The 23,069-nt window shown below is 34.6% G+C and overlaps 1 protein-coding gene across 1 annotated transcript in view; it reads left to right on the forward strand.

The window, feature by feature from the left end:
- Window positions 1-23,069, forward strand: part of LOC107664273 (collagen alpha-1(XIX) chain-like) — a 117,204-nt gene that overhangs the window by 21,359 nt on the left and 72,776 nt on the right. Inside the window, exon 10 of the mRNA XM_016454799.1 lies at window positions 19,864-19,917. Within this exon, the coding sequence (XP_016310285.1) occupies window positions 19,864-19,917 (54 nt within the window). The remainder of the gene's footprint in view (window positions 1-19,863; window positions 19,918-23,069) is intronic.

The raw sequence follows: 23,069 nt of genomic DNA on the forward strand, positions 1-23,069 counted from the left end.
GTTTGTTTGTTTACTTATTTATTTTAGTTTGCATATACTAGTTTAATAAATAAAACCATAAACTAATAAATAAAATCATAGTTTTAGTTTGCATGTTAGTTTGTATTATTTTATTACTTTTTATTTTAGTTTGTATAGTAGTTTTATTGATTGATTGATTGATTTTAGTTTGTGTATATTAGTTTAAAGGGGTGGTTGACTGGGTTTTTGCTAGGCTTGATTGTGTTTATGGGGTGCAGTCTAACATGTGTTCATGCTTCGTTTTTTAAAAAACGCATTATTTTTCACATAATTTACCTTTATTCCACACCGATCTGTCCCTTTTCTAACAAACGCCTCGATTATTTCCTGTTTTTATGAAGCCCCTCCCTCAGAAATACGCGATGGGCTGTGATTGGTCAGCTGGCTCAGTGTGTTGTGATTCGCTAAACCGCCTCTACAGCGCTTCTGAACATCCCGCCCCTCAAGCTCAGAATGTGCTCCGGTTGTATTGTAAACAATGATGTCCTCTATATTGCTTATCAATTTGAGCCCGATTGAGACACAGAGAATATTAATGAAGAGGATCGCGCAGAACCTGTGCAAGCACTGCTCGTAATGGTATGTTTGTTTGTTGTTGTCCCATACTTTTAGATACGCTGTTGTTTGTAAATGCTACTGCTTCTGTTAGCTTTTAATATATGGTTTTATTCTGATTAAAGCTTTAATACAGCACAGCAATCGTACGCACGTCCATGTATAACGCTTCTCATAGCTATGTGAAAATAAGTGTATAAATGGAACAGTTTGTTGGAGCTGATCTGACGATCTGAATGAGAGAGAGAGAGAGAGAGATGCAGAGCAGGGGAACACGAGGAACAGTATTAAGAACCGCTGCTTTAGAACATTGATTTTGAATCTTGTGAATCCATTAGAATCGTTAGAAGACAGAATCTTCCTAATACAGAAAATAAGGACTTTAGTCTAGAACACTCCATAAAAGCATGAAAGACAGTTTCTCTATTAAAACAAAAAGGGCATTCAGAGCTTACTTCAGGATTTAAAACAGAAATAAAAGCATTGACAGCAATTGCTCCATGGAGAACCCTCCACTGTATGTCCCCTACTCGCTTTGTTAACGGTGGCTTATACAAAACTCTCCATTCAGCTTTAACATTGTCATCAAGTTTAAAATATGAACGCCACGGTGTATCCACCTTACTATCTAAAATTTTCTTATTAAAAACCAAAACACACATTTTGTACAACATTTTCCCCGTGACTGAAAAGAAATCTACACACAAAGATTTCCCAGCTCTTAAAAACAGACCCACACAATCACCTAATTTGGGTGACAAGTATATGGTCGGAAAAGGGTCCTCAGCATTAGGAGCCATTACTCCTGTACAGTAGTCTGTCAATAATTGTCTCTCCTCATTTGTAAGAGCAGATTTCCACTTTCCCATCAGTTGAGCAATTATACGAGTTGAAACAACACCTAGATGGGAAGCTACTTGTTCAGTGTTTCGAGAAGTTAGGACCAGCCACATCTATAAGGAGACCAAGGGTGGTGCTCCTGGATTTACAAAGCAATGTATTAAGTCCAGGAAAATTGTGGTCAACAGTGGAAATATCCAATCGGGCCCCATGTACTATAGGTTCATTTAGCAACCAAAAAAGTGATTCCATATATGGTGTCCTTTGAAGATTAAAAAGACTCCATACTTTAAAAAGATTGCGATAAAAAATTGGCATTCTGAGAGTATCCAGTTCCAGAGGGTCTAAAAAGAAAAGAGATTTGTCCATCTGTAGGCCTCCGAGACTCCGTAAAATAACACATGCAGCAGCGCTCCAACCAAAGTCACTCGATCCCAAAAGAAGTCTTTGTATAAACTGCAACCGAAAAGCTGCTGTTCTGCTTTGCAAGTTTATTAGCCCTTGTCCACCTTCTTCTTTAGACAGGAATAAGATGCTCCGAGTAATCCAGTGTAATTTATCCCAAAAAAAGTCCACTAATAAAGCTTGTATTTCAGTCATCAGATTTAAAGGTGGATCTATACAGGCCAGTTTATGCCAGAGAGAGGATGCAATCAAGTTGTTGATAATTAAAGTGCGCCCTTTGTAGGACATGTTTGGGACCAACCATTTCCATTTGTCTAATCGACCTTTAACCTTTTCAACAATTCCTTCCCAGTTTTTCCATACAGTAACCTCATCTCCTAAATAAAACCCCAAATATTTAAAACCCCCTTTACTCCATAGCAATCCATCAGGAAGACTTAGCTTCTCTCTCGTCCCCTTTCCACACATCAACGCTTCACTTTTGTTCCAGTTTACCTTAGCAGAAGATAAAACTTTAAAATCTTCAAGTAATTTTTTTAACATGTCCATATCTCCTTGACTGTTGACCATAACAATTACATCATCAGCATAAGCTGACAAATGAAAATTACAGTTAAAACCAGGTATATGTAAACCATTCAATTGAACTCTTATCTGTCGCAATAACGGTTCTATGGCTAATGAATAAAGCATTCCTGACAATGAACATCCTTGCCTGACACCTCTACCAACCTTGAAAGGAGTGCATAAGCCACCGTTCACTTTCAACACACTCTCAACATCAGTATACAGCATCTTAATCAGTCCTACAAAATCTGGGCAGAATCCAAAAGCTGCTAAAGTTTTCCAAAGATAATCATGTTCAACACGATCAAAAGCTTTCTCCTGATCTAAAGAGATCAAGGCACAATCTAAATTAAACAACTTGGAGACATCCAGAATATCCCGCACTAAAGAAATATTATCAAAAATGGACCTACCAGGTATGCAATAGCTCTGGTCTGGATGAATAGCTTGCTCCATTATTTCAGTTAGTCTGTTCGCCAATGTTTTAGAAAGCAGTTTATAGTCTGTGCAGAGAAGTGACACAGGGCGCCAATTCTTAATGTCCGTCAGGTTTTCGGGAGGAGTGTAAGGACAGCTCTACGGCAGCTCAAAGGCAGCCGCCCTCCAGCCAAGCTTTCACTGAGCACCATCCATAAACTAATAAATAGTCATAGTTTGTTTGTTTATTCTAGTTTGCATATTAGTTTATGTATTCATTTCTTTATTTATTAGTTTATCTTAGTTTGTGTATGTTTAATAAATACAGTTTGTATAGAAAAGAATCACCCCCCTTTAAAATAATCAAATTTTGTGACGGACACAGTTTTTGTTTTATCCAGCTGTATTTCCTCAGTGCAACCCTGAAGCATTTCAGGCCTTGGTAGTGCAACTGAAGCAAACAGTAAACTATGGGTGGCAAGGCATTGTCAAAAGATCTCAGAGATAAAGTTGTGGACAGGTTTGTATGGGAGGGTTGCAAAAAAAAAAAAAGCCACTCCTCAAGAAAGGCCACATGCAGTCACGACTGAGCTTTTCCAAAACCAAAGGAGAAAAAGGTGAATGTTCTTGCATGACCTAGTCAGAGCCCAGACTTAAACCCCATTGAAATTCAGTGGAATGACTTGAAGACTGCAGTCCAAAAACGCTCACCATCAAATTTAACTGAACTTGAGCAGTTCTGTAAAGAAGAGTGGGCAAATATTGCAAAGATGTACAAAGTTAGTAGAGACAAATCGCAACAGACTAAAGGCTGTTATTAAAGCAAAATGTGGTTCAACAAAATACTGACGCAAGGGGGTGATCATTTGTCCAACTCTGTGATTGTTATATCTTTCACTTGGATGTTATAAGTTGCACTGAGGAAATACAGCTGGATAAAACAAAAACTCTGTCCGTCTTCATTTCAGGCTGCAAAGCAACAAAATGTGATTATTTTAAAGGGGGGTGATTCTTTTCTATACTGTAAAGTCATAAACTATTAAATAAAGCCATAGTTTCTGTATTTAATTTATTTTGTATATTACTTTGTATTATTTATTTATTAGTTTTCATTTATTTATTGTATTGTATATTAGTTTGTGCTTTTTTTATTTTTTGCTTTATGTATTTATTTGTTTTTTATTGTAGTTGGTCCCATCCCTGCTCAATTACAATTTAAAAGACAATATCCCGAAGCACCCTCTGAATATCCCTGCTAGTACTACACATGGACCACAGACTTGCAGTAGTTTTACTCTATTAATCTTGACTCTAATGTTCTTAGGCACATCAAACAAGGTTACTGCGGGTCTTGAGCTTGTAGCCTCCCAATTATCAAGTAATATTATCCAGCTCTGCAGCTGCTGGCCGGTGTGTTGCAAAGAGCCTTGGACAGCTGTAATGGTGCTGCGGGAGTTCAGAGCACTAGACCTCAAAATCCACTACTTAATGTGTCAATACGGGATTGTCCACCAACACGCCTATCTGCCATGTCTTCTCCAGAGGGATTCAGGAAAACACAGACTGGCCGTTACACTTGGAGAGAAGGTATGGGATTTTGAGTGGCATGGCTGTGGTGCGAGTATGTTAACGGAGGCTTTCAGCTCTATCCTGCTGTAAGATTGATGCCACACAAACAGATTTGTTTTATCTCAATGTGCTTGAGAAATCATTAGTCTATCATTAGTTTCTTTCCAGTGTCTTTATGGGAAATAATAGGTCCACAATCTGCAAACGGCACTGTTAGACTTTTAGCATAACATGCAGGGTGTCATAAACGCATTTTAGCAGGATAGCTGCAGAAATTGCGAAAGCATTCCTGTGAATTTCACTGTACTGTGTGACAGGTGGTAAATGAAGCCTGATGTTTCTCTGCAGATGTTTTGAAGATCTCTCATGAAATCATTTTGGTGAGTTGTAAAACAAGTGAGCTGTATTGCCCTACAGGATAAGACAAACCACTTGAAAATAGCATCTCTAGCAAGTGATTTCACTACAAAACTGTTATTTAAAGGTAGCATCTTCATGTCACTGCTGCCTTCAGAAATACCTTATTTTGACCAATATTCTTTGCATATGGCAGTCCCAGATAGCACTGGAAGAACTCGGTGGAAAAAATCTTAAGGTGGCAGATGAGACTTATGAATCCTACTTTCTTCAAAAAATAGTTTGTTAAAAATAAGGTTAAAACCTTGTTAAAAAATAATGCTAAAAATGCTTACACTGCCGTTCAAAGGTTAGAGGCTCGGTAAGATTAAAAAAAATTTTTTTGAAAGTGTCTTATGCTCACCAAGGCTGCATTTTTATTTGATCAAAAATACAGTAATAACAGTAATATTGTAAAATATTATTACAATTTAAAATATCTGTTTTCTATTTGAATATGTTTTAAAATGTAATTTATTCTTGTGATGGCAAATATGAATTTTCAGGAACCATTATTAATGTAATATGCTGATTTGGTTTGGAAGAAAAAATAAATCAATCTTACTGACCCCAAACGTTTGAATTATATTGTAGAATAGTACTGTAGCTTTACACAGTATTATAGTTGTTATAGAGTTTTGTGCGTTTTAGACTATCACTGAAAAAAATTGTGTAGAAACAGTTTTCACTCAGAAATTGCTAGTAAATTTCACAAACAATTTCTAAGAAATGGAAAGTAACATGTTGAGTTGAAAATGAAAATTTTGAAATAGAAAGACTGAAATATTCTCTTGTAAAACGTAAACTTGGTTTCTTTCACATCTCCGAAAAACATTTTACAGTGTCAGAAGCAAAAACAAAAGCACATTTGTTTTTAAATGCACCGTAAAAAAATATATTTTTCAAAGTTATAAATAAGATTAGAGAATGTTTTAACAAAATACTATTTCAGTTTTTCTACTTAAAAAAAAAAAAAAAATCATGTTTAATTCAGTGTATTACTTTCCATTTCTTTGTATTTTTTGTGAAATTTACTAGCAATTTCTGAGTGAAAATTCTACACTACATTTTTCATTTTTTAGAGTAACATCAAACTCTACTGGAGTCAATAGTGTGGTGAGTGGAGTTACATAATTGCTAACGTACAATATACTACATTTATGAGTCATTTATGAGTTTATATTTAAGTCAAACGTAGCTGCCTGGTAGACACGATATGGTGAGGCAGTTCACTATAGGTTTTGAAACCAAGCTTAAGTGTCCATTGAGAAATTCACAAGTCACATAAAGTTAAGCAGGTTTTAAAAGCTTCTAATAGCTTCACAGCAGAAGGGACACATATTACAGAATTTTATTGCTGTTGTAAATTTTAAGATAACTCTGTAGTGAAATTAGCCTCGAGTATGATACGTTTATTACCTAATGACGTTTATGCAAATCTCCTCCATTTCAGACTTGTAAATTTCAAGCAACAATTTACACATCAAGAACTCTTGTTATAGATCACTAATGAACTGTGAGAGCTGTATTTGTCCAATATGGCCACAGCATTTGGTGTTTTTTCTGCTGAAAATGAAGTCAGTTGCTTTCTTCTGGGTGACGGGGGTATAGCTGGTTCTCCTGATCTGGATGGTCTTTCTGACAGCTAGGTGAGTCTGTGTGGTTAAATGCTGTTTTTTGAATTCTTGAAGAGAGTATATGTTGCCTAGAAGACTTTGAATAGCATCTTACAACAAGTAAGTGGCTTCCAAATAGAGTTTCTGTTACTGGTCTGAAATGGTTCTTCACTTATACCTTAGGTCTGATAGCTCACTTCACAATGCTATTCCATTCTGTTTGAGGAGGCATTTTGTGAAAGCGTGTTTTTGTCTGCCAGTGGATCTTCACAGGATGCATATAATCTGCTAGAAAGGTTTATTTTATTCTGGGGTGTCTCGAGAGGCCTGAAATCAGATTACTGCGATGGGATCTTTTCCATCAGTCAGTTGGGATTAGATGCTGACAGACCACAGGTGACAAAGTCTGCAGATTTGTGGCTTCACATGCTTTGTATCGGTCTGAGCTGTTCACTTCTAGAGTCTTAATCGGAGAGTTGCTTTGTGGGAGAAAAGGCTTTGATTGAAGGGAATTACTTACTGGAACTGCTATAGCTGCTGGAGATGGGCAATCCAGTTTGTGTGAAGTTTAACAGAGTCTGACTGAAGACATCTGGGAGTTTAGGCTGTCAAAATATTAAGGTCCTAAACTGATATGGCCTTTTGTTTAGTAGAAATAGGTTTTCGGGTTTAATAGTGCTTGCAAGGCAATTCTGTATTGAAATTCCTTTTTTCTTCAGTGCCCTTATTTAGCTTGAACTGTTTAATAATTTTTTTTTTTTTTTGTAGATAATTTCAGACTTTGAGCTCTCTGTATTTTATATATATATTGTATTAAGGCTTTAGACAATAGGCTTAGCTCTAATAAATCATATTACCAGCCTCCAAATTGAGATAATTAAACATTATGTACATTTTATAGTAGCATAAAATTGGACTTTATCATTTATTGTTTACTGTAAGAAAATAATCTGTTGAAAAATTGATAATTTCCTGGCAGAAAATTACCAGACCCTTTTCCATAAAGTTTATGGACATCTGTGAAAATTCAATACAGAAAAGTTCCTTCATATTAACATGGTACATTGTGCTGTATTTTTACGGAATTGTCTTAGTGTTTAGAGTTTTTATTTCCATATTATTGATCATAGTCACTGAGTTACAGTTCACTGCAAAATAGTAAATTATTATTTTTTTAAATAATTTTTAAAAGTTGTCATCAAAAGTGAAACTGTTAAAAAGTTAAATTTATCTCAAACCATCTTTAAAAACCATGAACTTTGCATTTTAAGCTTCAGTCACTGTCAATCACTATTACTCAATTTTAAAACATTTTTTGCAGATCCAGGACCTAAAATATAAGCTTTCCTTAAGTTTTAGCTAACTGTTCTTTTACTGCATTGCCAGCACTGGAAAATTTCTTTTCACAAAAGAGAATCTAGTTTAGTTTTCTTCTGGTGAACGGGTAAACCTGGCCTGATGGGAGGGCAGAGCACTGCAGGTAAAAAGGTAAACAACTTCAGTTTATCACCTTGAACGCAAGGAGATTTCACATTCTGATTTCCATTTCGTGCTATTAATATTTGATTTACCTGCAAAGTCACGGCTATAGTGGAGTCTGGGTTCATGCTGTAAGTTCTTCTAAAAAGCAAACACTCCCTATTCTCCTATGTTCTCTTTTATTGCGTTACGCGTAAATAAACAAACACATTTGCATAGACTTGCTGTAGCTTGGAAACCAATGCAGCTCTGTTACGAGTTTGCAGTGGCAATGAACTGCATGCATATTCGTCTGCATCCCTTTATGCAGATGGACAATTTAACATGCTGTAATTACGAATGTCCAATTCGTAATCATCTCACCATGATCAGACCAAAGAGAACACAACTGACTTGTAGAGAGAAAGAGAGAGAGATTGTGTTTCTTTGCCCCCTAGAGAGCATGGGGTGGCACTTTGTGCATCACAGAGAGTGCACTGTAATTATGAGCTGATGCAGAACCTCTAAAACAGTTTATCTGAATCTCATTAGTGAACAATAGGCTGTTTTAGTAAACATGCACACAGGGTAGCTTACAGTAAAGAACCAGAATTATGCACTGTGAACTAGATGTTGCTAGAATCATGCATTACTAGTTGTAGCTTTATCATGCAACATATGGTGTGTTTTTGGAAACATGTATGATATTAGATATTATTGATAATATCTAACTGGTAATACATCATTATGAATATTTAAAGTGCCACTATTATGGGTAATGAAAGGTTCATATTTTAGTTTTGGGAGTCTCCAACAACAGGTTGACATGCATGCAAGGTCAAAAATAACTTTCATTAGCCCGATTCGGACGGTAATTGTTTCTCATATGGACGTCTGTACAAATAAATTTACATATCACCTCAGTGATAAAACTCATGGATTCGGATGGCGATTTATTCACAGTGGAGGAGCGAGTTCTGTGATACTACGAACCCGGGAATGCACTGCTTACGTGGCCAGTCACATGATTGTCTGCTGTAAATAGAATGAATTTTATTTACAAATTTATTCTTATTATTGTGTAAAATGTATTTAAAAATACTTATTATTATGTCAAATATATTCTTATTATTCCAAGCATATTTTATATTTATTATTTGATTATTTAAATCTCCTGTTTAAAAATAGGAAAATAGACCACTATAGTTGTATATAATTATACGCGATATATATCTGTTTATAATACACATTTTAAAATTGTATTGCATACCTACTGCTGCCATGATAAAGACTCATTTCGAATGTTTACGTGCTTTTCTTCTCTTTCTGCTCCCAGTCGCTGAGGTGGAGCAGTTATGAAGTATTGTTCTTTTAAATACTTTCCAGCTTATCAGAAATAAATATGTATGCAAATTACACCGAAGTACAACGTTACCTTACGGTGTTCGGGAGTGCTCAAAAAGGGTTTAAACACTGAATTTTGAAATGATTTCTTCTCTTAAACTCAGAGATGTGGATTCGGATGGCAATTAAATTACCACACGACCTTGGTGTTTGTCAAAAAACAGTAGGTAATTTGGCCGGGGATTTTTACAGGGGGTTTGAGAGAAAAACACCGACATCCTGGATTTGGACGGCATTAAAATCACCAACTACTCCCTGTAAATGGTGAAAATCACTTACGTCCCCCTGAGAAACAATTACCGTCCGAATAAGGCTATTGTCTTATAATATGCATTTATTTTTACCTTACTTGCTCAACGACTCCCAAACGATTCGCTCAACGAATAATTTTTCCAAACCCCTCCTTTGCGTGGCTCTAATCTGCAGTGATTGGCGATTTCATCATGCCTGTAATGCCTGATAAAGCAGCGTTTGTGAGCACAGTGCTGCTTTGTGTACAGCGTTACTGGGGAAAACGCTATTTTTACCGCTCCAAAAGCGGCACCTAGTGGCAAAGAATTAATTTGCATTTTCATTCAGACCAACGGGAAAAGACCAAGTGGGTGGGCAATATGCTAATGTTTCATGTTGACGTCAACATGAAACAGCTTGGGATTCATTTTAAAAATGACTCGTTTCAATGATTCAGAGTTGACTCTTTCATTTGAGAGACAATGCCTTTATACACGGTGCACTTTCAGATTTAAAACTTTGCAGGATGTTTTCATTCACTTACAGCTGTGTTACACGGAATTTAGTTTGTTTTTAATTACAATTCAAACTTTTCATTGAATGAACCATGCTATAAAAAGTTGTAAATAAACGATTATTGGAGTAGGTTTTACAAGAAAATATAATTTCACTCTTTTTACTTCAAAAATTGACAATTAATTCAATGTGTTACTTGCTATTTATTTGTAATTGTGAAATTTACTAGCAATTTCTGAGTGAAAATTGTTTCTATACCATTTTTTTTCCAATTAATGGTGGAATTGCATTTCTGTGAATGTTCTAATTTATTTTATTTTATTTATCATCAGTATAATTGACTCCAATTTTCATGTCCATTTAGTTTAAGTTATCTGAAAACACCGTGGTGAAGATTTTGTTGTGCAGTTGTGCAATTTAAATGATTGATGTTAGTTGTTTGTCAGTGTGTGTACAAAAATCATATTTAACAATATCAGAGTTTTATAAAAAGGCAGAATTGATGATGCTATTATATCGATTTGTCGCTCAACTTGTGTTGGACTAATGAAATTGTTCTGTTTTGTCACTCTTAAATTTCTTTGAATTTCACTGAATTCAACTTCATGAAAATCAAATTTGGCATTCTGTGCAGCTTTGCGAATTCACTTTAAATTCACACTCTTCGATTGAAAGGCAGCCAGTTCTCACATTGTTTTTGCCCATCCCTGTACAGAACAGCATTGTTACACAACACTGAGGAACCAGAGACCAAATAGTTTGGATTGGATCCCCAATGAATCAAATGTAACTGAGAGTTGTCGTGACATGTTGTAGAAACCAAATGCTCAGCAAGGTGCACATATTCTCAGTCATTCTCACTGATGTCACATATTAGACCATTAAGCACATCTGATCCTTGGTTCATGCTGGTATGTCTATTTCAATTGTAAGTTCACAGAAATATTGCCAGAAGACACTGTTATCCTATATTTTTTAGAATGAAGCAAATGAGACTTATCATATTGTAAGATTAAAAAACTAAATGTGTGTAGTATTGCTCTGATCATGTGGTCTTAGAAAAATGTGAAAAATATTAATGTTTATATTGCTTTGTTTTGACCGATTTGACCACAGCATGTGAGTTTTGAGATCTGTTCTGAAACCTTATTGGAGACATATATTTTGTTCAATCAGAGATTCTGTTACATCATGCAAAGACTCCAGGCTATGATGATTTTTTTTTTAATTCATTTAAAAAAATAGTAATAATAAAAAACACCTTCTGACTTTTATTTTAGAAAGTCTGACAAGACTTGTTCTTGGAGGGTTGCTTATAAAATATCATTTTTTTCTGTTAATATTTTAAGACTTTAACAATTGGATATTCAAACATCCTATGAATTATAAAGAGATGTTTTTTTTTTTAATGTATTTTTTCAACTTTCTTCTTGAGCAAATGACATTTTAGGCTCGTGTTTTTTGTGGAAAATGTGTGCAGGAGTTTCAGTATTACACCGAAGTACAGGTAAAATTCCATAGTCGATGAAAAGATGAACTCAATGAATCATTAAGGGGCTCATAACACAATTAAACGTAATGCATTCTCGTTTTCCACAGACATTTACTGCAGGACATAAATACAAACATTGTACCATGGTGCTTTTATTATGGTTTCTTCTCCAAGGTATTACTTGTTTTTTCACTTATAGTTTTATTTCTATAAAAGAGTATAATTCAGGACAGAGCACATTACTTTTATAATACTTGCATATGCCTGATTTTCTGGACAGCTTGTGTATATAATGGATCAGATGAGAAGCTTCAAGTGGATGTCATCTTTTATTTTGGAGACTGTCTGTTTTTTTGTTTTGTTTTTTTTCTCCATGCAGTCAGGGACATTGGCAAGGGTACAGTGGCCCCATCCTTGATTATATTGCTGTGGTGACAGGCAGTTTTACAGCCCGTCTGATAGATTTAGCCATACTTTTGGGAGTGTTTAGACTGAACAGCCTCCCATGTCATTCAACTGGCCATTGAAGTGTCTCAGAAACACCCATCATGGCCAATTCTGATCAAGCTTTAATATGAAAATAAACTTTTACCAGACTGCTGTTCTCACTGAATAATTTAAAGGCGGGAAGAGATTTTCGCTCATTGTAAGCAACAACTTTATGATTTCTGCTTCTGTACTAAAATGTATAGATTGTCAGATCTGGTTTACATCTTCTTATGATGAAAGTATATTGCTTACTTTACGAGGCCCTTCTCCTTTGGTTGTTTATCCTAAATTTAATGTAGGAATGAGGCTGAGGTCGCTGTGTTTGGTCGACCGTTGTGATCCATTCTTCTTTCTTCCTCTATTTGTTTACTAATGTTTACTTTTTGTATTAAATTAATATACCGATTAAAGGATGGAAAATGTCCTAGTCGCGAACGTGACCATTCATGCTCTAGTTTTAAATCCAGATGTGTAAGCAGCACTTTTCTGTGTTTTCACTTTTTTATCAGCATCTTTAACCAAGAGTTTTTCTTTTTAAATGACTGTGAAATTAAAATTTGAATTTTAAAGTGAAAAACTGCATCTTGGCACCCTTCAGTCTGTTCTATTTGGCTCCGCCTGTTTTTGAAAACAAGAACGCATTCTATATGACAAATAGCTGTTAAAAGAGAGAGGTTGGGCAAAGAGCCTTTATATGGAGATGGTTTGGGTGTGTATTATGCTAATTTCTAGCTGCATGCATGTGTTCAGTTATCCAAAATAATCAATTTTCATCAATATTAGAATGAGGGTATTTATGGGCATGCATAAAACAAATATAAATAAGCAAAAATGAAAACATTCAAGTGCACTACTGGTTTGAATCTGGCGGAACACAAATTTCTGTACACAATTATTAGTTATCAGTGAAGTCAGTCTCATTTGAGAGTCCTTTATCTTTGTAAATACATTCATTTTTTTTTCCTACTCAGAAATGCTTTATGGCAGATGTAACCTTCTCAGCTTCACTTACTAGACATTGAAAATAGACATGTATCATTGCTGCTTAGTTCGCAGCTGTGAGATGATCATTTTGTGCCAGTGTTTTACACGGTTTGTTGAGAAATCTGGGCAGAGGCGTGTATTCGATGTAGTGGTATTTATATGACGTCAGTGTGAGAGTTGCAGTTGTTTAAGAATGCAAGTGTGCAATATCAGATGTGAGACACAAAGAATACTTTTGACATTTCCTTGGGAAAATCCTTACTGTAGTAATGAATGGCTATTTCATAAATATGATTGGCAGATGGATTATAGATAGCATCGGCCAAGACTTTCAAGTTCCTTTCTCTGAAAAAGGCGTGCTTGAATGGATACGGGAGAACAGATAACTCTCTTTAACAAAGCTACTGTCAACTGCTGTTTGAAAATCTGCTGCATTTTCTTAACACAATGGAGACATTTTTCAAGCTTCCCTCATTAAATATGATTGCCCTTGATGTTGAAAAGTCAGAACTTTCGAGTTTCCACGCTTTCCTTAACTATGAAGTGCTTTCAAATCACAGATTAATTGAGCAGTAGCCTTGTTTTGTACAGTATGTTCATTGCAGATAACCAGACAGCGATTTGCACTGATTTTGTTGCATCTGCATGTAGATATTTGTTTACCGTTCCTAGTGTTAAAAAGTACATAATCAAAGCTGGTGCAAACAGGATACACAATACCCTAATGTAGTTCCTTTAATTACACACCATACAATTTGGCCCTCTATACTGTACCTTTTCAATAATTTACATGCATTTTTATGTCTTAAACCTTTAGGTTTTTTTTATGTCAGCTAAATAAAATTAGGTAAGGTTTTTGTCTAGATTGCAAGAATAATTTGTGATGGTGTTTGTCATGAATTAGAACGGGAATTACAAATTTATCAATGTTCTGGCATGACTGCCATCATTTCGTGGCAAAAGTGTGACTTGTGAAGTTAATTGCTTGGAATACAGCTATTATATACAGTATATAGTATATAAACTACCAGTCAAAAGTTTGGACACACCTTCTTATTCAGTGTTTTTTCTTTATTTTGATAGTGTTCAATATTGCATATTAATACTGAAAACACTGAAATTATGTAGTCAACAAAAATGTGTTGGAAAAACCCACAATATGTTTTATATTTTCGATTCTTCAAAGAAATATATACACACACACACACACACATATTTCTATTATACGTATATAATTTTATTGTTGAGTCCTATATAAACAATCAGTCATTTCACAGATAGTCCTGAGCTGTTTATGTAACACAGTAACACTTTTCTTTTTTTTTTTTTCAATTTATTTTTATTTCTAACTATTAAAAATACAAAAGGAAAAAAGCACATAATAAATATACAAATAAATACCAATAAACAACAACAAAAAAAAATCAACAAATATAAATTATTACTATTTATTTCTTTTTTAATTTTTTTTACATATATTCAACCTGTTCGAAATAAAAAAAGGGTAGGTAGAAGCCCTAGGCTTATTAAATCCTACCCTCAGTAATTACCAATACCAAATCACAATCAGCCATAATAAATCAGACATACCATTTTGAATAATACAAAAATACTAGTCCAAATTACGTCCTACTTTATCTATCTATTAAGATAAAGAAGACAAACAGAAACAAAATCAAGCAGCATTAACAACAATGTTGAAATTCTCACTCTCACCCCTCACTTCTGTATTTATCAAAAATAAATCTTTTATACCTACTTTTAAATTGCAACATATTAACACTTTCTTTGATATATCCGTTTAATCTATTCCACAATATCACCCCACAAATCGAAATACACATACTTTTGAGTTTTGTCCGTGCATTTTGCTGTCTCATATTTAAAGCCCCTCTCAAATTATAACACCCCTGTCTATCTGTGAATAATTGTTGTATATTTCTAGGCAGCTGTTTATTTTTTGCTTTATAAACTATTTGTGCAGTTTTAAATTCTACCAGATCATTAAACTTTAAAGTATGAGATTTTAAAAACAATAAATTGGTATGCTCATAATATCCTACTTTATTTACTATCCTAATTGCTCTTTTTTGTATTGTACTTAGCGTTTGTAGGGTGGTTTTGTAGGTGTTGCCCCATACTTCAACACAATAATTTAAATATGGCAATACAAGTGAACTATACAGAATATAAAGTGCTTTCTCATTCAATACATGCCTTGCTTTCGCAATTACTCCAATACTCCGTGCTACTTTTGCTCTCACATGTTTAATGTGGGGTTTCCAACAGATTTTGTAATCAAGAATCACCCCTAGAAATTTATTTTCATATACTCTTTCTATTTCAACATTATTAATCATTACTTTTACTTGTGTATCAGTTTTGCGGTTTCCAAACAGCATAAATTTAGTTTTATCTAAATTTATCGATAATTTATTCAAGTCAAACCACATTTTTATCTTATTCATTTCTGCTGTGACCACCTCCAAAAGCTGCTGCAGATTTTCCCCAGCACAGAAAATATTAGTATCATCAGCAAAAATCACAAATTTTAAGAGATTTGTCACCCTCAATATAATACAATATAAATAACAATATAAATCAATTTGGACCCAAAATCGACCCCTGTGGGACTCCACATGTGATATCTAAACACTCTGATCTATGTTCCCCAATTTGTACGAATTGAAGTCTGTTACTTATGTAACTTTTCATCCAATCAAGTACAACCCCTCTGATACTATAATTTTCCAATTTAGTGATTAATAAACGGTGATCAATTGTATCAAAAGCTTTTTTCAAATCTATAAATACTCCCACTGCATAGTTCTTATTATCTATAGTACTAGTAATATTTTCAATTAACTCCATTAATGCCATGGATGTGGATCTGTTCGACCTAAATCCATACTGACTATCAACTAACAATTCATGCTTTTCCATAAAATTTTCCAGTCTATTAACGTACAATTTTTCCAATATTTTAGAGAACTGAGAGAGTAGAGACATTTACTCTCTACTAAATATGATTTAGTGCTCAATAAACATTTATTTATATTTTTATTAATGAACAGTTGTGTTGCTTAATATTTTTTGTGGAAACCATGGTATCTTTTTTTCAGGATTGTTGGATGAATAGAATGTTCAAAATAACAGCATTTATTTGAAATAGAAATCTTTGAAACTTTTTTTTTTACTGTCACTTTTGATCAATTGAATGCATCCTTGCTGGGTAACTGTTCATTTCTTTTTTTTTAATTAATAATAATAATAATAATAATCTTACTGACCCTCAACTTTTAAACATTATTGTACATTCAACTCATTAACCTAATTAAGTCATTTTTAAATTACATTTTCAATATGATGGCATTATTACTATTATGTGCACACCATTTTCAGATGGAGGAAAACTTAATTTTGAATAAGATTCTATTGTTTATATTTTCGATTTACATTTACATTACATTTAGTCAGTTAGATGATGCTTTCATCCAAAGCAACTTACAAGTGAAGACAATATTTAACACATTCCATATTCCCTTCATATCATTTCTATTATCATTTTATATTTTATTATAATACTCTTTCTTACTTATCCTCATAATACTAGTCAGTTTATTTTTATATCTTTTATACTTATTATCTTTTCACACTTTTCAAGATTCAATTCAAGTCAAGATCCATCCTGATATGAGTTATTTGAGTCATTTAAATGATTCAAACTGATTCAAGAGTCTTTTTGACCAATGCAGTCCAATAACTCCCAAGTTCTTTTCGACTAAAAGAACCAGCTCATATGAATCATCCGTTTGTGAATCAAACTACACTAGTTTTGCAGAATGTTTGTTGTTGTCTGCAAGTGGTGAAGGCACTGCACATAAAATATTGATCTGATTCTTCTATTAATCTCATAAATTGTCTGTTTATTGTCTTGGTAGTATTTTGTGGCACCCAGTCTTTGTGTCTCATCACACTCCATTCAGACAGTAGTTTCAGTGTGTGTTCTGATGCTGTGTATCATTACTCTGATTATAAGGGTGAAAAGGCAGCAGCTGGAGAGCCCGTTCCTGCGGGAACACCTGGGAAAGATGTAAGAAATTTGATTAATCTACTGTACCTTAAGACATATGGCATTATTCAGAGTCACCACCCTGAGTCAATACATTCTAATGGCTGACTAATTTAAGTCTTTTAAAGTCAGTACCTGATATCTGAGGCCCACAGGGGTTACATGAGAGCGTTCAGAATGGAATGTGCATGAAGCCGTGTATCGCTTGTCTGTTGAGACGCTCAGAGCATAACATGGCATGTTAGTTACACTATCCTTCAGAATATGACAGGTTACGTGTAGCGTTAATTTAGATGTCCTGTGCTATGAAAAGAAGCAAATTTGTTTTTCGATACTTGATTGCAGAAAAAAAAGCATTTTTCATATGACGTACTTAAAAATGTTTATTTGACATGTAGAGTTCAGTAATTTTTATGATAGACAGATTCCAGTGGCAGTGGTGAAGAAGCCCAGCATGTTTTCCTAAGTGAAAGTTTGATTCAGATAGTATCATCCTGAGCTCTACTACTTCAAACGTTTGCAGCAATGAATCGCTGAGCAAATGGAAACTCACAAAAAGCATTTCCTGGCGTAACCCCCTTGGCATTTGTGGCCAGCGCTTGAGATATCTCTGTTACTCCACTGGATCTTGTTCCAGAGGTCTTTGAAGGCCTGCCATTCAGCATATCAACAGTTCTCTCTGCTTAAAACATGCATGCCTCTGAGATGGGCTGTGTTCATTTGAATTAAAATTGTATCTCTATCAAAAGCTGAAAAGATGCTGTGGAAGTAGTGTTGTTTTCGTCAACGAAAATTATGACTAAATATCGTCGTCAACGAGTATAACTCATACGTTAAAAATTATATTAAGCCTTAAGGTTCTGCATAATTAAGGGCGTGGCCACTTGAGTGACAGGTGGATTGCCGCTGCTGTCACCACCGGCGAGCTAGGTGGGCGTGGCTTCAGCAGCCAGCTCCCGCCTCTTTGCCCATTCTCGATTATCCGGGAGTGACGCGCGGTGACGCACTGCCAAGATGGCAGGCCGCCAAAAACAACACTATGTGGAAGTCTGTTGCTGCACATGAAATGTTTATTTGAAGTGTTGTAGGATGTCTATTATGTTGGTGAGTGTTTATGTCTGACATTAGCCAGATTTGCACACTTTTGGACACTTAAAGGGGTGCTATTATGCTTTTTCACTTTTTCAGCTTTAGTTAGTCTGTAATGTTGCTGTTTGAGCATAAAAAAGATCTGCAAAGTTACAAAGCTCAAAGTCCACTAAAAAAAAGGGAAAATTTCATCCGTTGTCCCCTTTAAGAGTTGCATGTGAGTGGAGGCAAGTTATCTTAAAAATAGCTATTTTGCATTTTTAATTTTAATTTGTACTTTATGTATCTTATTTTAATTATATTTAAAATTATGTATTGCAATTTGTTAAAAGATTTTATTTATTTTTTATTCTTATTTTATTTTAAAAAGTTAGTGTTTTTACCTTTATTGAAAACAATGTAGCAGAGAGGAGGATTTATATATGTGTGTGTGTATCTTTTATTTTCCATATTTTGTATTATTATTATTATTTTATTATTTATATTTATTTATTATATTTTTGTTTTTATTTGTATTTGTTTTATTTATTATATTTATGTTTTTATTTGTATTTTTTATTTGATTTGATTTTCATTGAAATCTGCCTGACCAATCGGCAGGTGTGTACATGGTCCCAATTAGTAAGCAAACAGTGCTCTCTTGCAATTTCATTGGCTATTTTTCAAGAGAATGTGCAAGAGAATGAGAAGTAAAATTTGATTCAAATAGAATATTCAAATCTTATTGTAAACCCTCACAATCATCATTCTCACAGAAAGAGTCTCAAAGTAAGACAGCTGATACAAAAGGAGGTTTGCCAGATTTACACATCTTATTTGTATTGATCTTGTTTTATGGAGAAGGTCTCCAGACTAGTGCTCTCTTAACTGAGCTTTCACTCAACTGTCTTGACAAGCTCCGCCATCATAAGAGTAAATTAGTCACATCTCTATCCGTGAGCTTGGAAACATGATTAAAAAAAGGGCGAGGCGCTCATCTGGCCCTAATATAATTCAGTATTAATAGTCTCACTTGAAAGCTTAACTAAGACAAATTGCTGTATTTTGAGGGCCAGCGTTCCCGTCTCTCTAAGTACCCTCTGACTTATTTCAGACATTTCTCTCTGTGTAGCTGCCGGTCTTGATGTGTCACACCTAACAAGAGCCGCTGTAAATTTAGCCTGTCGATACGCGTCAGGCCTCATTTATCAGCCACCTCTTCTCGTCCGGTTTTCCCTCATTCACCTTCTTCTATTCTTTTTTTCCCCCCCACCTGTCCTCTCTCTTTTGCTTTTCAGCACTAGGAGTTTTGACGTTGCCTGTGGTTTTGCCTTATCTCCAATCAGATTCCCTCTCACAAAGCCCTGGCAGGCAGGTGATTGGATTCTAATCACGGCTCCAGCCGGAAGGCTTGAGAAAGAGAGTGTGTGGTTTTGTGTATGTATTTAGGGTGTGCTATTTGTGCAAATCATTCTCTAAAAAGCACAGAAGTGAGAAAACCGATTTGTCATTTAAATGAGGCCATCTCAACACCTTGAGACACTTATTCTTGCCATCAGTGAGATAAGCCGCTGCGCTTCACCGACATGACTTTTACTAAAAGATGGCTGGAGCGGCTCCCTGCTGAATTCCTAACTTGGGGGACATCAAACTGATACATTGTCTGCTGACTGGAAAGATTTTCGCCTAAGTTGTTCTGTCAGGATGCTGTGAGGAGTCCAACTCTGTGATTAAACTGGTTCCTGTTCTTTGTGTCTCCTCAGGGTTTGAAAGGAGATCCTGGACCTCAAGGCCTACCTGGTCTCAAAGGTGATAAAGTAAGTCACCCTGCAAGTTTGATTTCTTGTACCAACCTTCACAAACTGTAGCACAGAGAGAGATAGAGGCAGAGTCTCTATGTTTTTCAGACAGTGAGCCTTCCAGAAAATTGTATATACCTGTACATAGAAAGCCACAGAGGTCTATATGTGAGTCATTCTTAGGAGAAACTGCCATTTGTGGCTGAACATTTTCAAGTTTTTTTTTTTTTTATTATCATTCTAACATTTAAAAGTTTGAAAATGTCACTGCTAAACTTTCTAGAACTCATATTTTCCCACCTCAGGGCCATTACTACCAGAGATGCCTCCAGACCAATATTCAGATTAGCGGTCAGCGGATATTGGTTTCTCAGTGACAGATACTGCAACCCATCCACTCATAAATATGTGGTTGACAGCCTTGCAAAATATCAGTAGTTATTTGTTAGAATTTAAATATGAAGTCAGAAGGTCAAACGGTTAATATTAAAGGAGGAAATGTCTGCATAATAGGGTTGAACAGAAAATGAGGGATGAACATGAATTTTGCATTTTATCAGAAGCTGCATAAAACACATGAAAAAAGTATTTTTACTTGCATATTGAAATGATATATTTTAATTTTAGAAGAGAAATATTTATGTCAGTTCTTATTAAAGTGCCCCTATTATGCCATTTCGAATATTGCCTTTCGTGCAGTGTTTAATGTAGCTGTATGTGAATGTAAACGATCGGCAAAGTTGTAAAGCCGAAAAGTGCGTGATGAATAAAGTTGTCTTCCAAAAGAAAGAATCTACTCTGAACAGCCTGAACGAGTCGTCAGTAATTTGAATCCCAAATAATACATTTGCATAATCCCCGCCTATGTTCTATGTTGGCCAGCCGCAAACAACTTGACCCGTCCTCAAACACTGTAGCTTTGATAAATAATAGATGCTTATATTTTCTATCGAGCGATTAAAATACAGAACTATGGAAATGGGCGTATTGTTTCCGACACGCCCTGTACGCGGTTGACCAATCATAACAGACTTGGCAATCTGACCAATCAGAGCAAATTAGGGTCACAGAAAGGAGGGGTTTAGAGAGACTGAATCTTAGAACTGCTTCGAACAAATCATTTGAGGTTAGTTGGAAAATGAGATGATATTAAATTAGTGCTGTCAAACGATTAATCGCGATTAATTGCATCCAAAATAAAAGTTGTTGTTTACATGATATCTGTGTGTATACTGTGTATATTTATTATGTATATATAAATACAAACACATGCATGTATATATTTAAGAAAAATATGTTTTTATAATAAAAATATTTTTATATAATATAAAATATAAGAATATAAATATATAAATGTATATACATGTAAATATTTTCAAAATATATACTGTGTGTATTTATATACATAATAAATATACACAGTACACATACATATATTATGTAAACAAAAGCTTTTATTTTGGATGTGATTCATCATTTGACAGCACTATATTAAATGCATATTTTGAGAAAATGAAAGCATTTTTTGACCTTGCATGATTGTAGAAGATATTTTTGTAAGACATATATTGTAATTACAATTAATTGTAATGTTCTCAGAGAACATGTCTTCATAAATCTCCCTAAAATATTTATGTATAAAACAAGACAAAAACATTTAGCCAGTCTGGTAAAATAAACATTAAATTTAATTAAATAACATTATTTTACATTTAAAATAAATTATTTTACTAAATAATTTTAAATGAGTAAATATAATGTGTGTTTTTAAAGTTTGTAAAGGATGTTTTCAATGGAAGACAGTACACAAATACTTATTAGGATTTTTAAATTTGTTTGTGTTTTTTTGCAGTGTTTGCTTCAAGTTCCAGTGCAGTGCTTTTAAGTGCATCACTATACTATAAACACAATTTTTGTTTGTTTTCACAAACACATTATTTTCTGTGTTAACAGACGGCATGTCACAGATGTGGCTAGTAGAACACAAATCGCCTTTCATCTAGAACTTTCCTTTAAAATGCCTTCCAGAATTTCCAGCTCATCCAGACAGACCTTCACAGCAGGGAAGATGTGACTTCAATGAAACAGAATGTAGAAAGAGCTTCCTACTCTGATATCTGATTCCCCAACACCCCGTGCACACAGACACACGCGTTCACGCACACAGACCACAGCGGGACTGCCTTTCAAACAATAGATCAAATGTTATTCTCTAATTAGCTGCCATATTACCCATTGTCTTTTACAGTATTGGGGTTCTTTGTTTGCCTGCATGCTCACGTAATTGTCAATGCAGTGTTTTCAAGCCTTGATGTTCTAATGAGCTCCTCTGCGTTAGAGCAGAGAATAACCAGCTTCTTTTCATCTCATCACCCAGTCAGACCAGAGGGACGGAGGAAAACAGTTAGTTTGGATTGAAACTGACAGTCGGAAAGACACGTCATGCTCTTCAAACATAGAATGACTCTGAATATCTTCAAACGGGCCAGCTTTAGGTGTTCACAACTTTATATTTCTGCCAACTTTGATGTGGAGTTTCTGCATATATTATGTAAACAAAAGCTTTTATTTTGGATGTGATTCATCATTTGACAGCACTATATTAAATGCATATTTTGAGAAAATGAAAGCATTTTTTGACCTTGCATGATTGTAGAAGATATTTTTGTAAGACATATATTGTAATTACAATTAATTGTAATGTTCTCAGAGAACATGTCTTCATAAATCTCCCTAAAATATTTATGTATAAAACAAGACAAAAACATTTAGCCAGTCTGGTAAAATAAACATTAAATTTAATTAAATAACATTATTTTACATTTAAAATAAATTATTTTACTAAATAATTTTAAATGAGTAAATATAATGTGTGTTTTTAAAGTTTGTAAAGGATGTTTTCAATGGAAGACAGTACACAAATACTTATTAGGATTTTTAAATTTGTTTGTGTTTTTTTGCAGTGTTTGCTTCAAGTTCCAGTGCAGTGCTTTTAAGTGCATCACTATACTATAAACACAATTTTTGTTTGTTTTCACAAACACATTATTTTCTGTGTTAACAGACGGCATGTCACAGATGTGGCTAGTAGAACACAAATCGCCTTTCATCTAGAACTTTCCTTTAAAATGCCTTCCAGAATTTCCAGCTCATCCAGACAGACCTTCACA

This window comes from Sinocyclocheilus anshuiensis, unplaced genomic scaffold (assembly GCF_001515605.1).
Source record: "Sinocyclocheilus anshuiensis isolate Anshui unplaced genomic scaffold, SAMN03320099.WGS_v1.1 scaffold425, whole genome shotgun sequence".
NCBI classification, from domain to species: Eukaryota; Metazoa; Chordata; class Actinopteri; order Cypriniformes; family Cyprinidae; genus Sinocyclocheilus; species Sinocyclocheilus anshuiensis.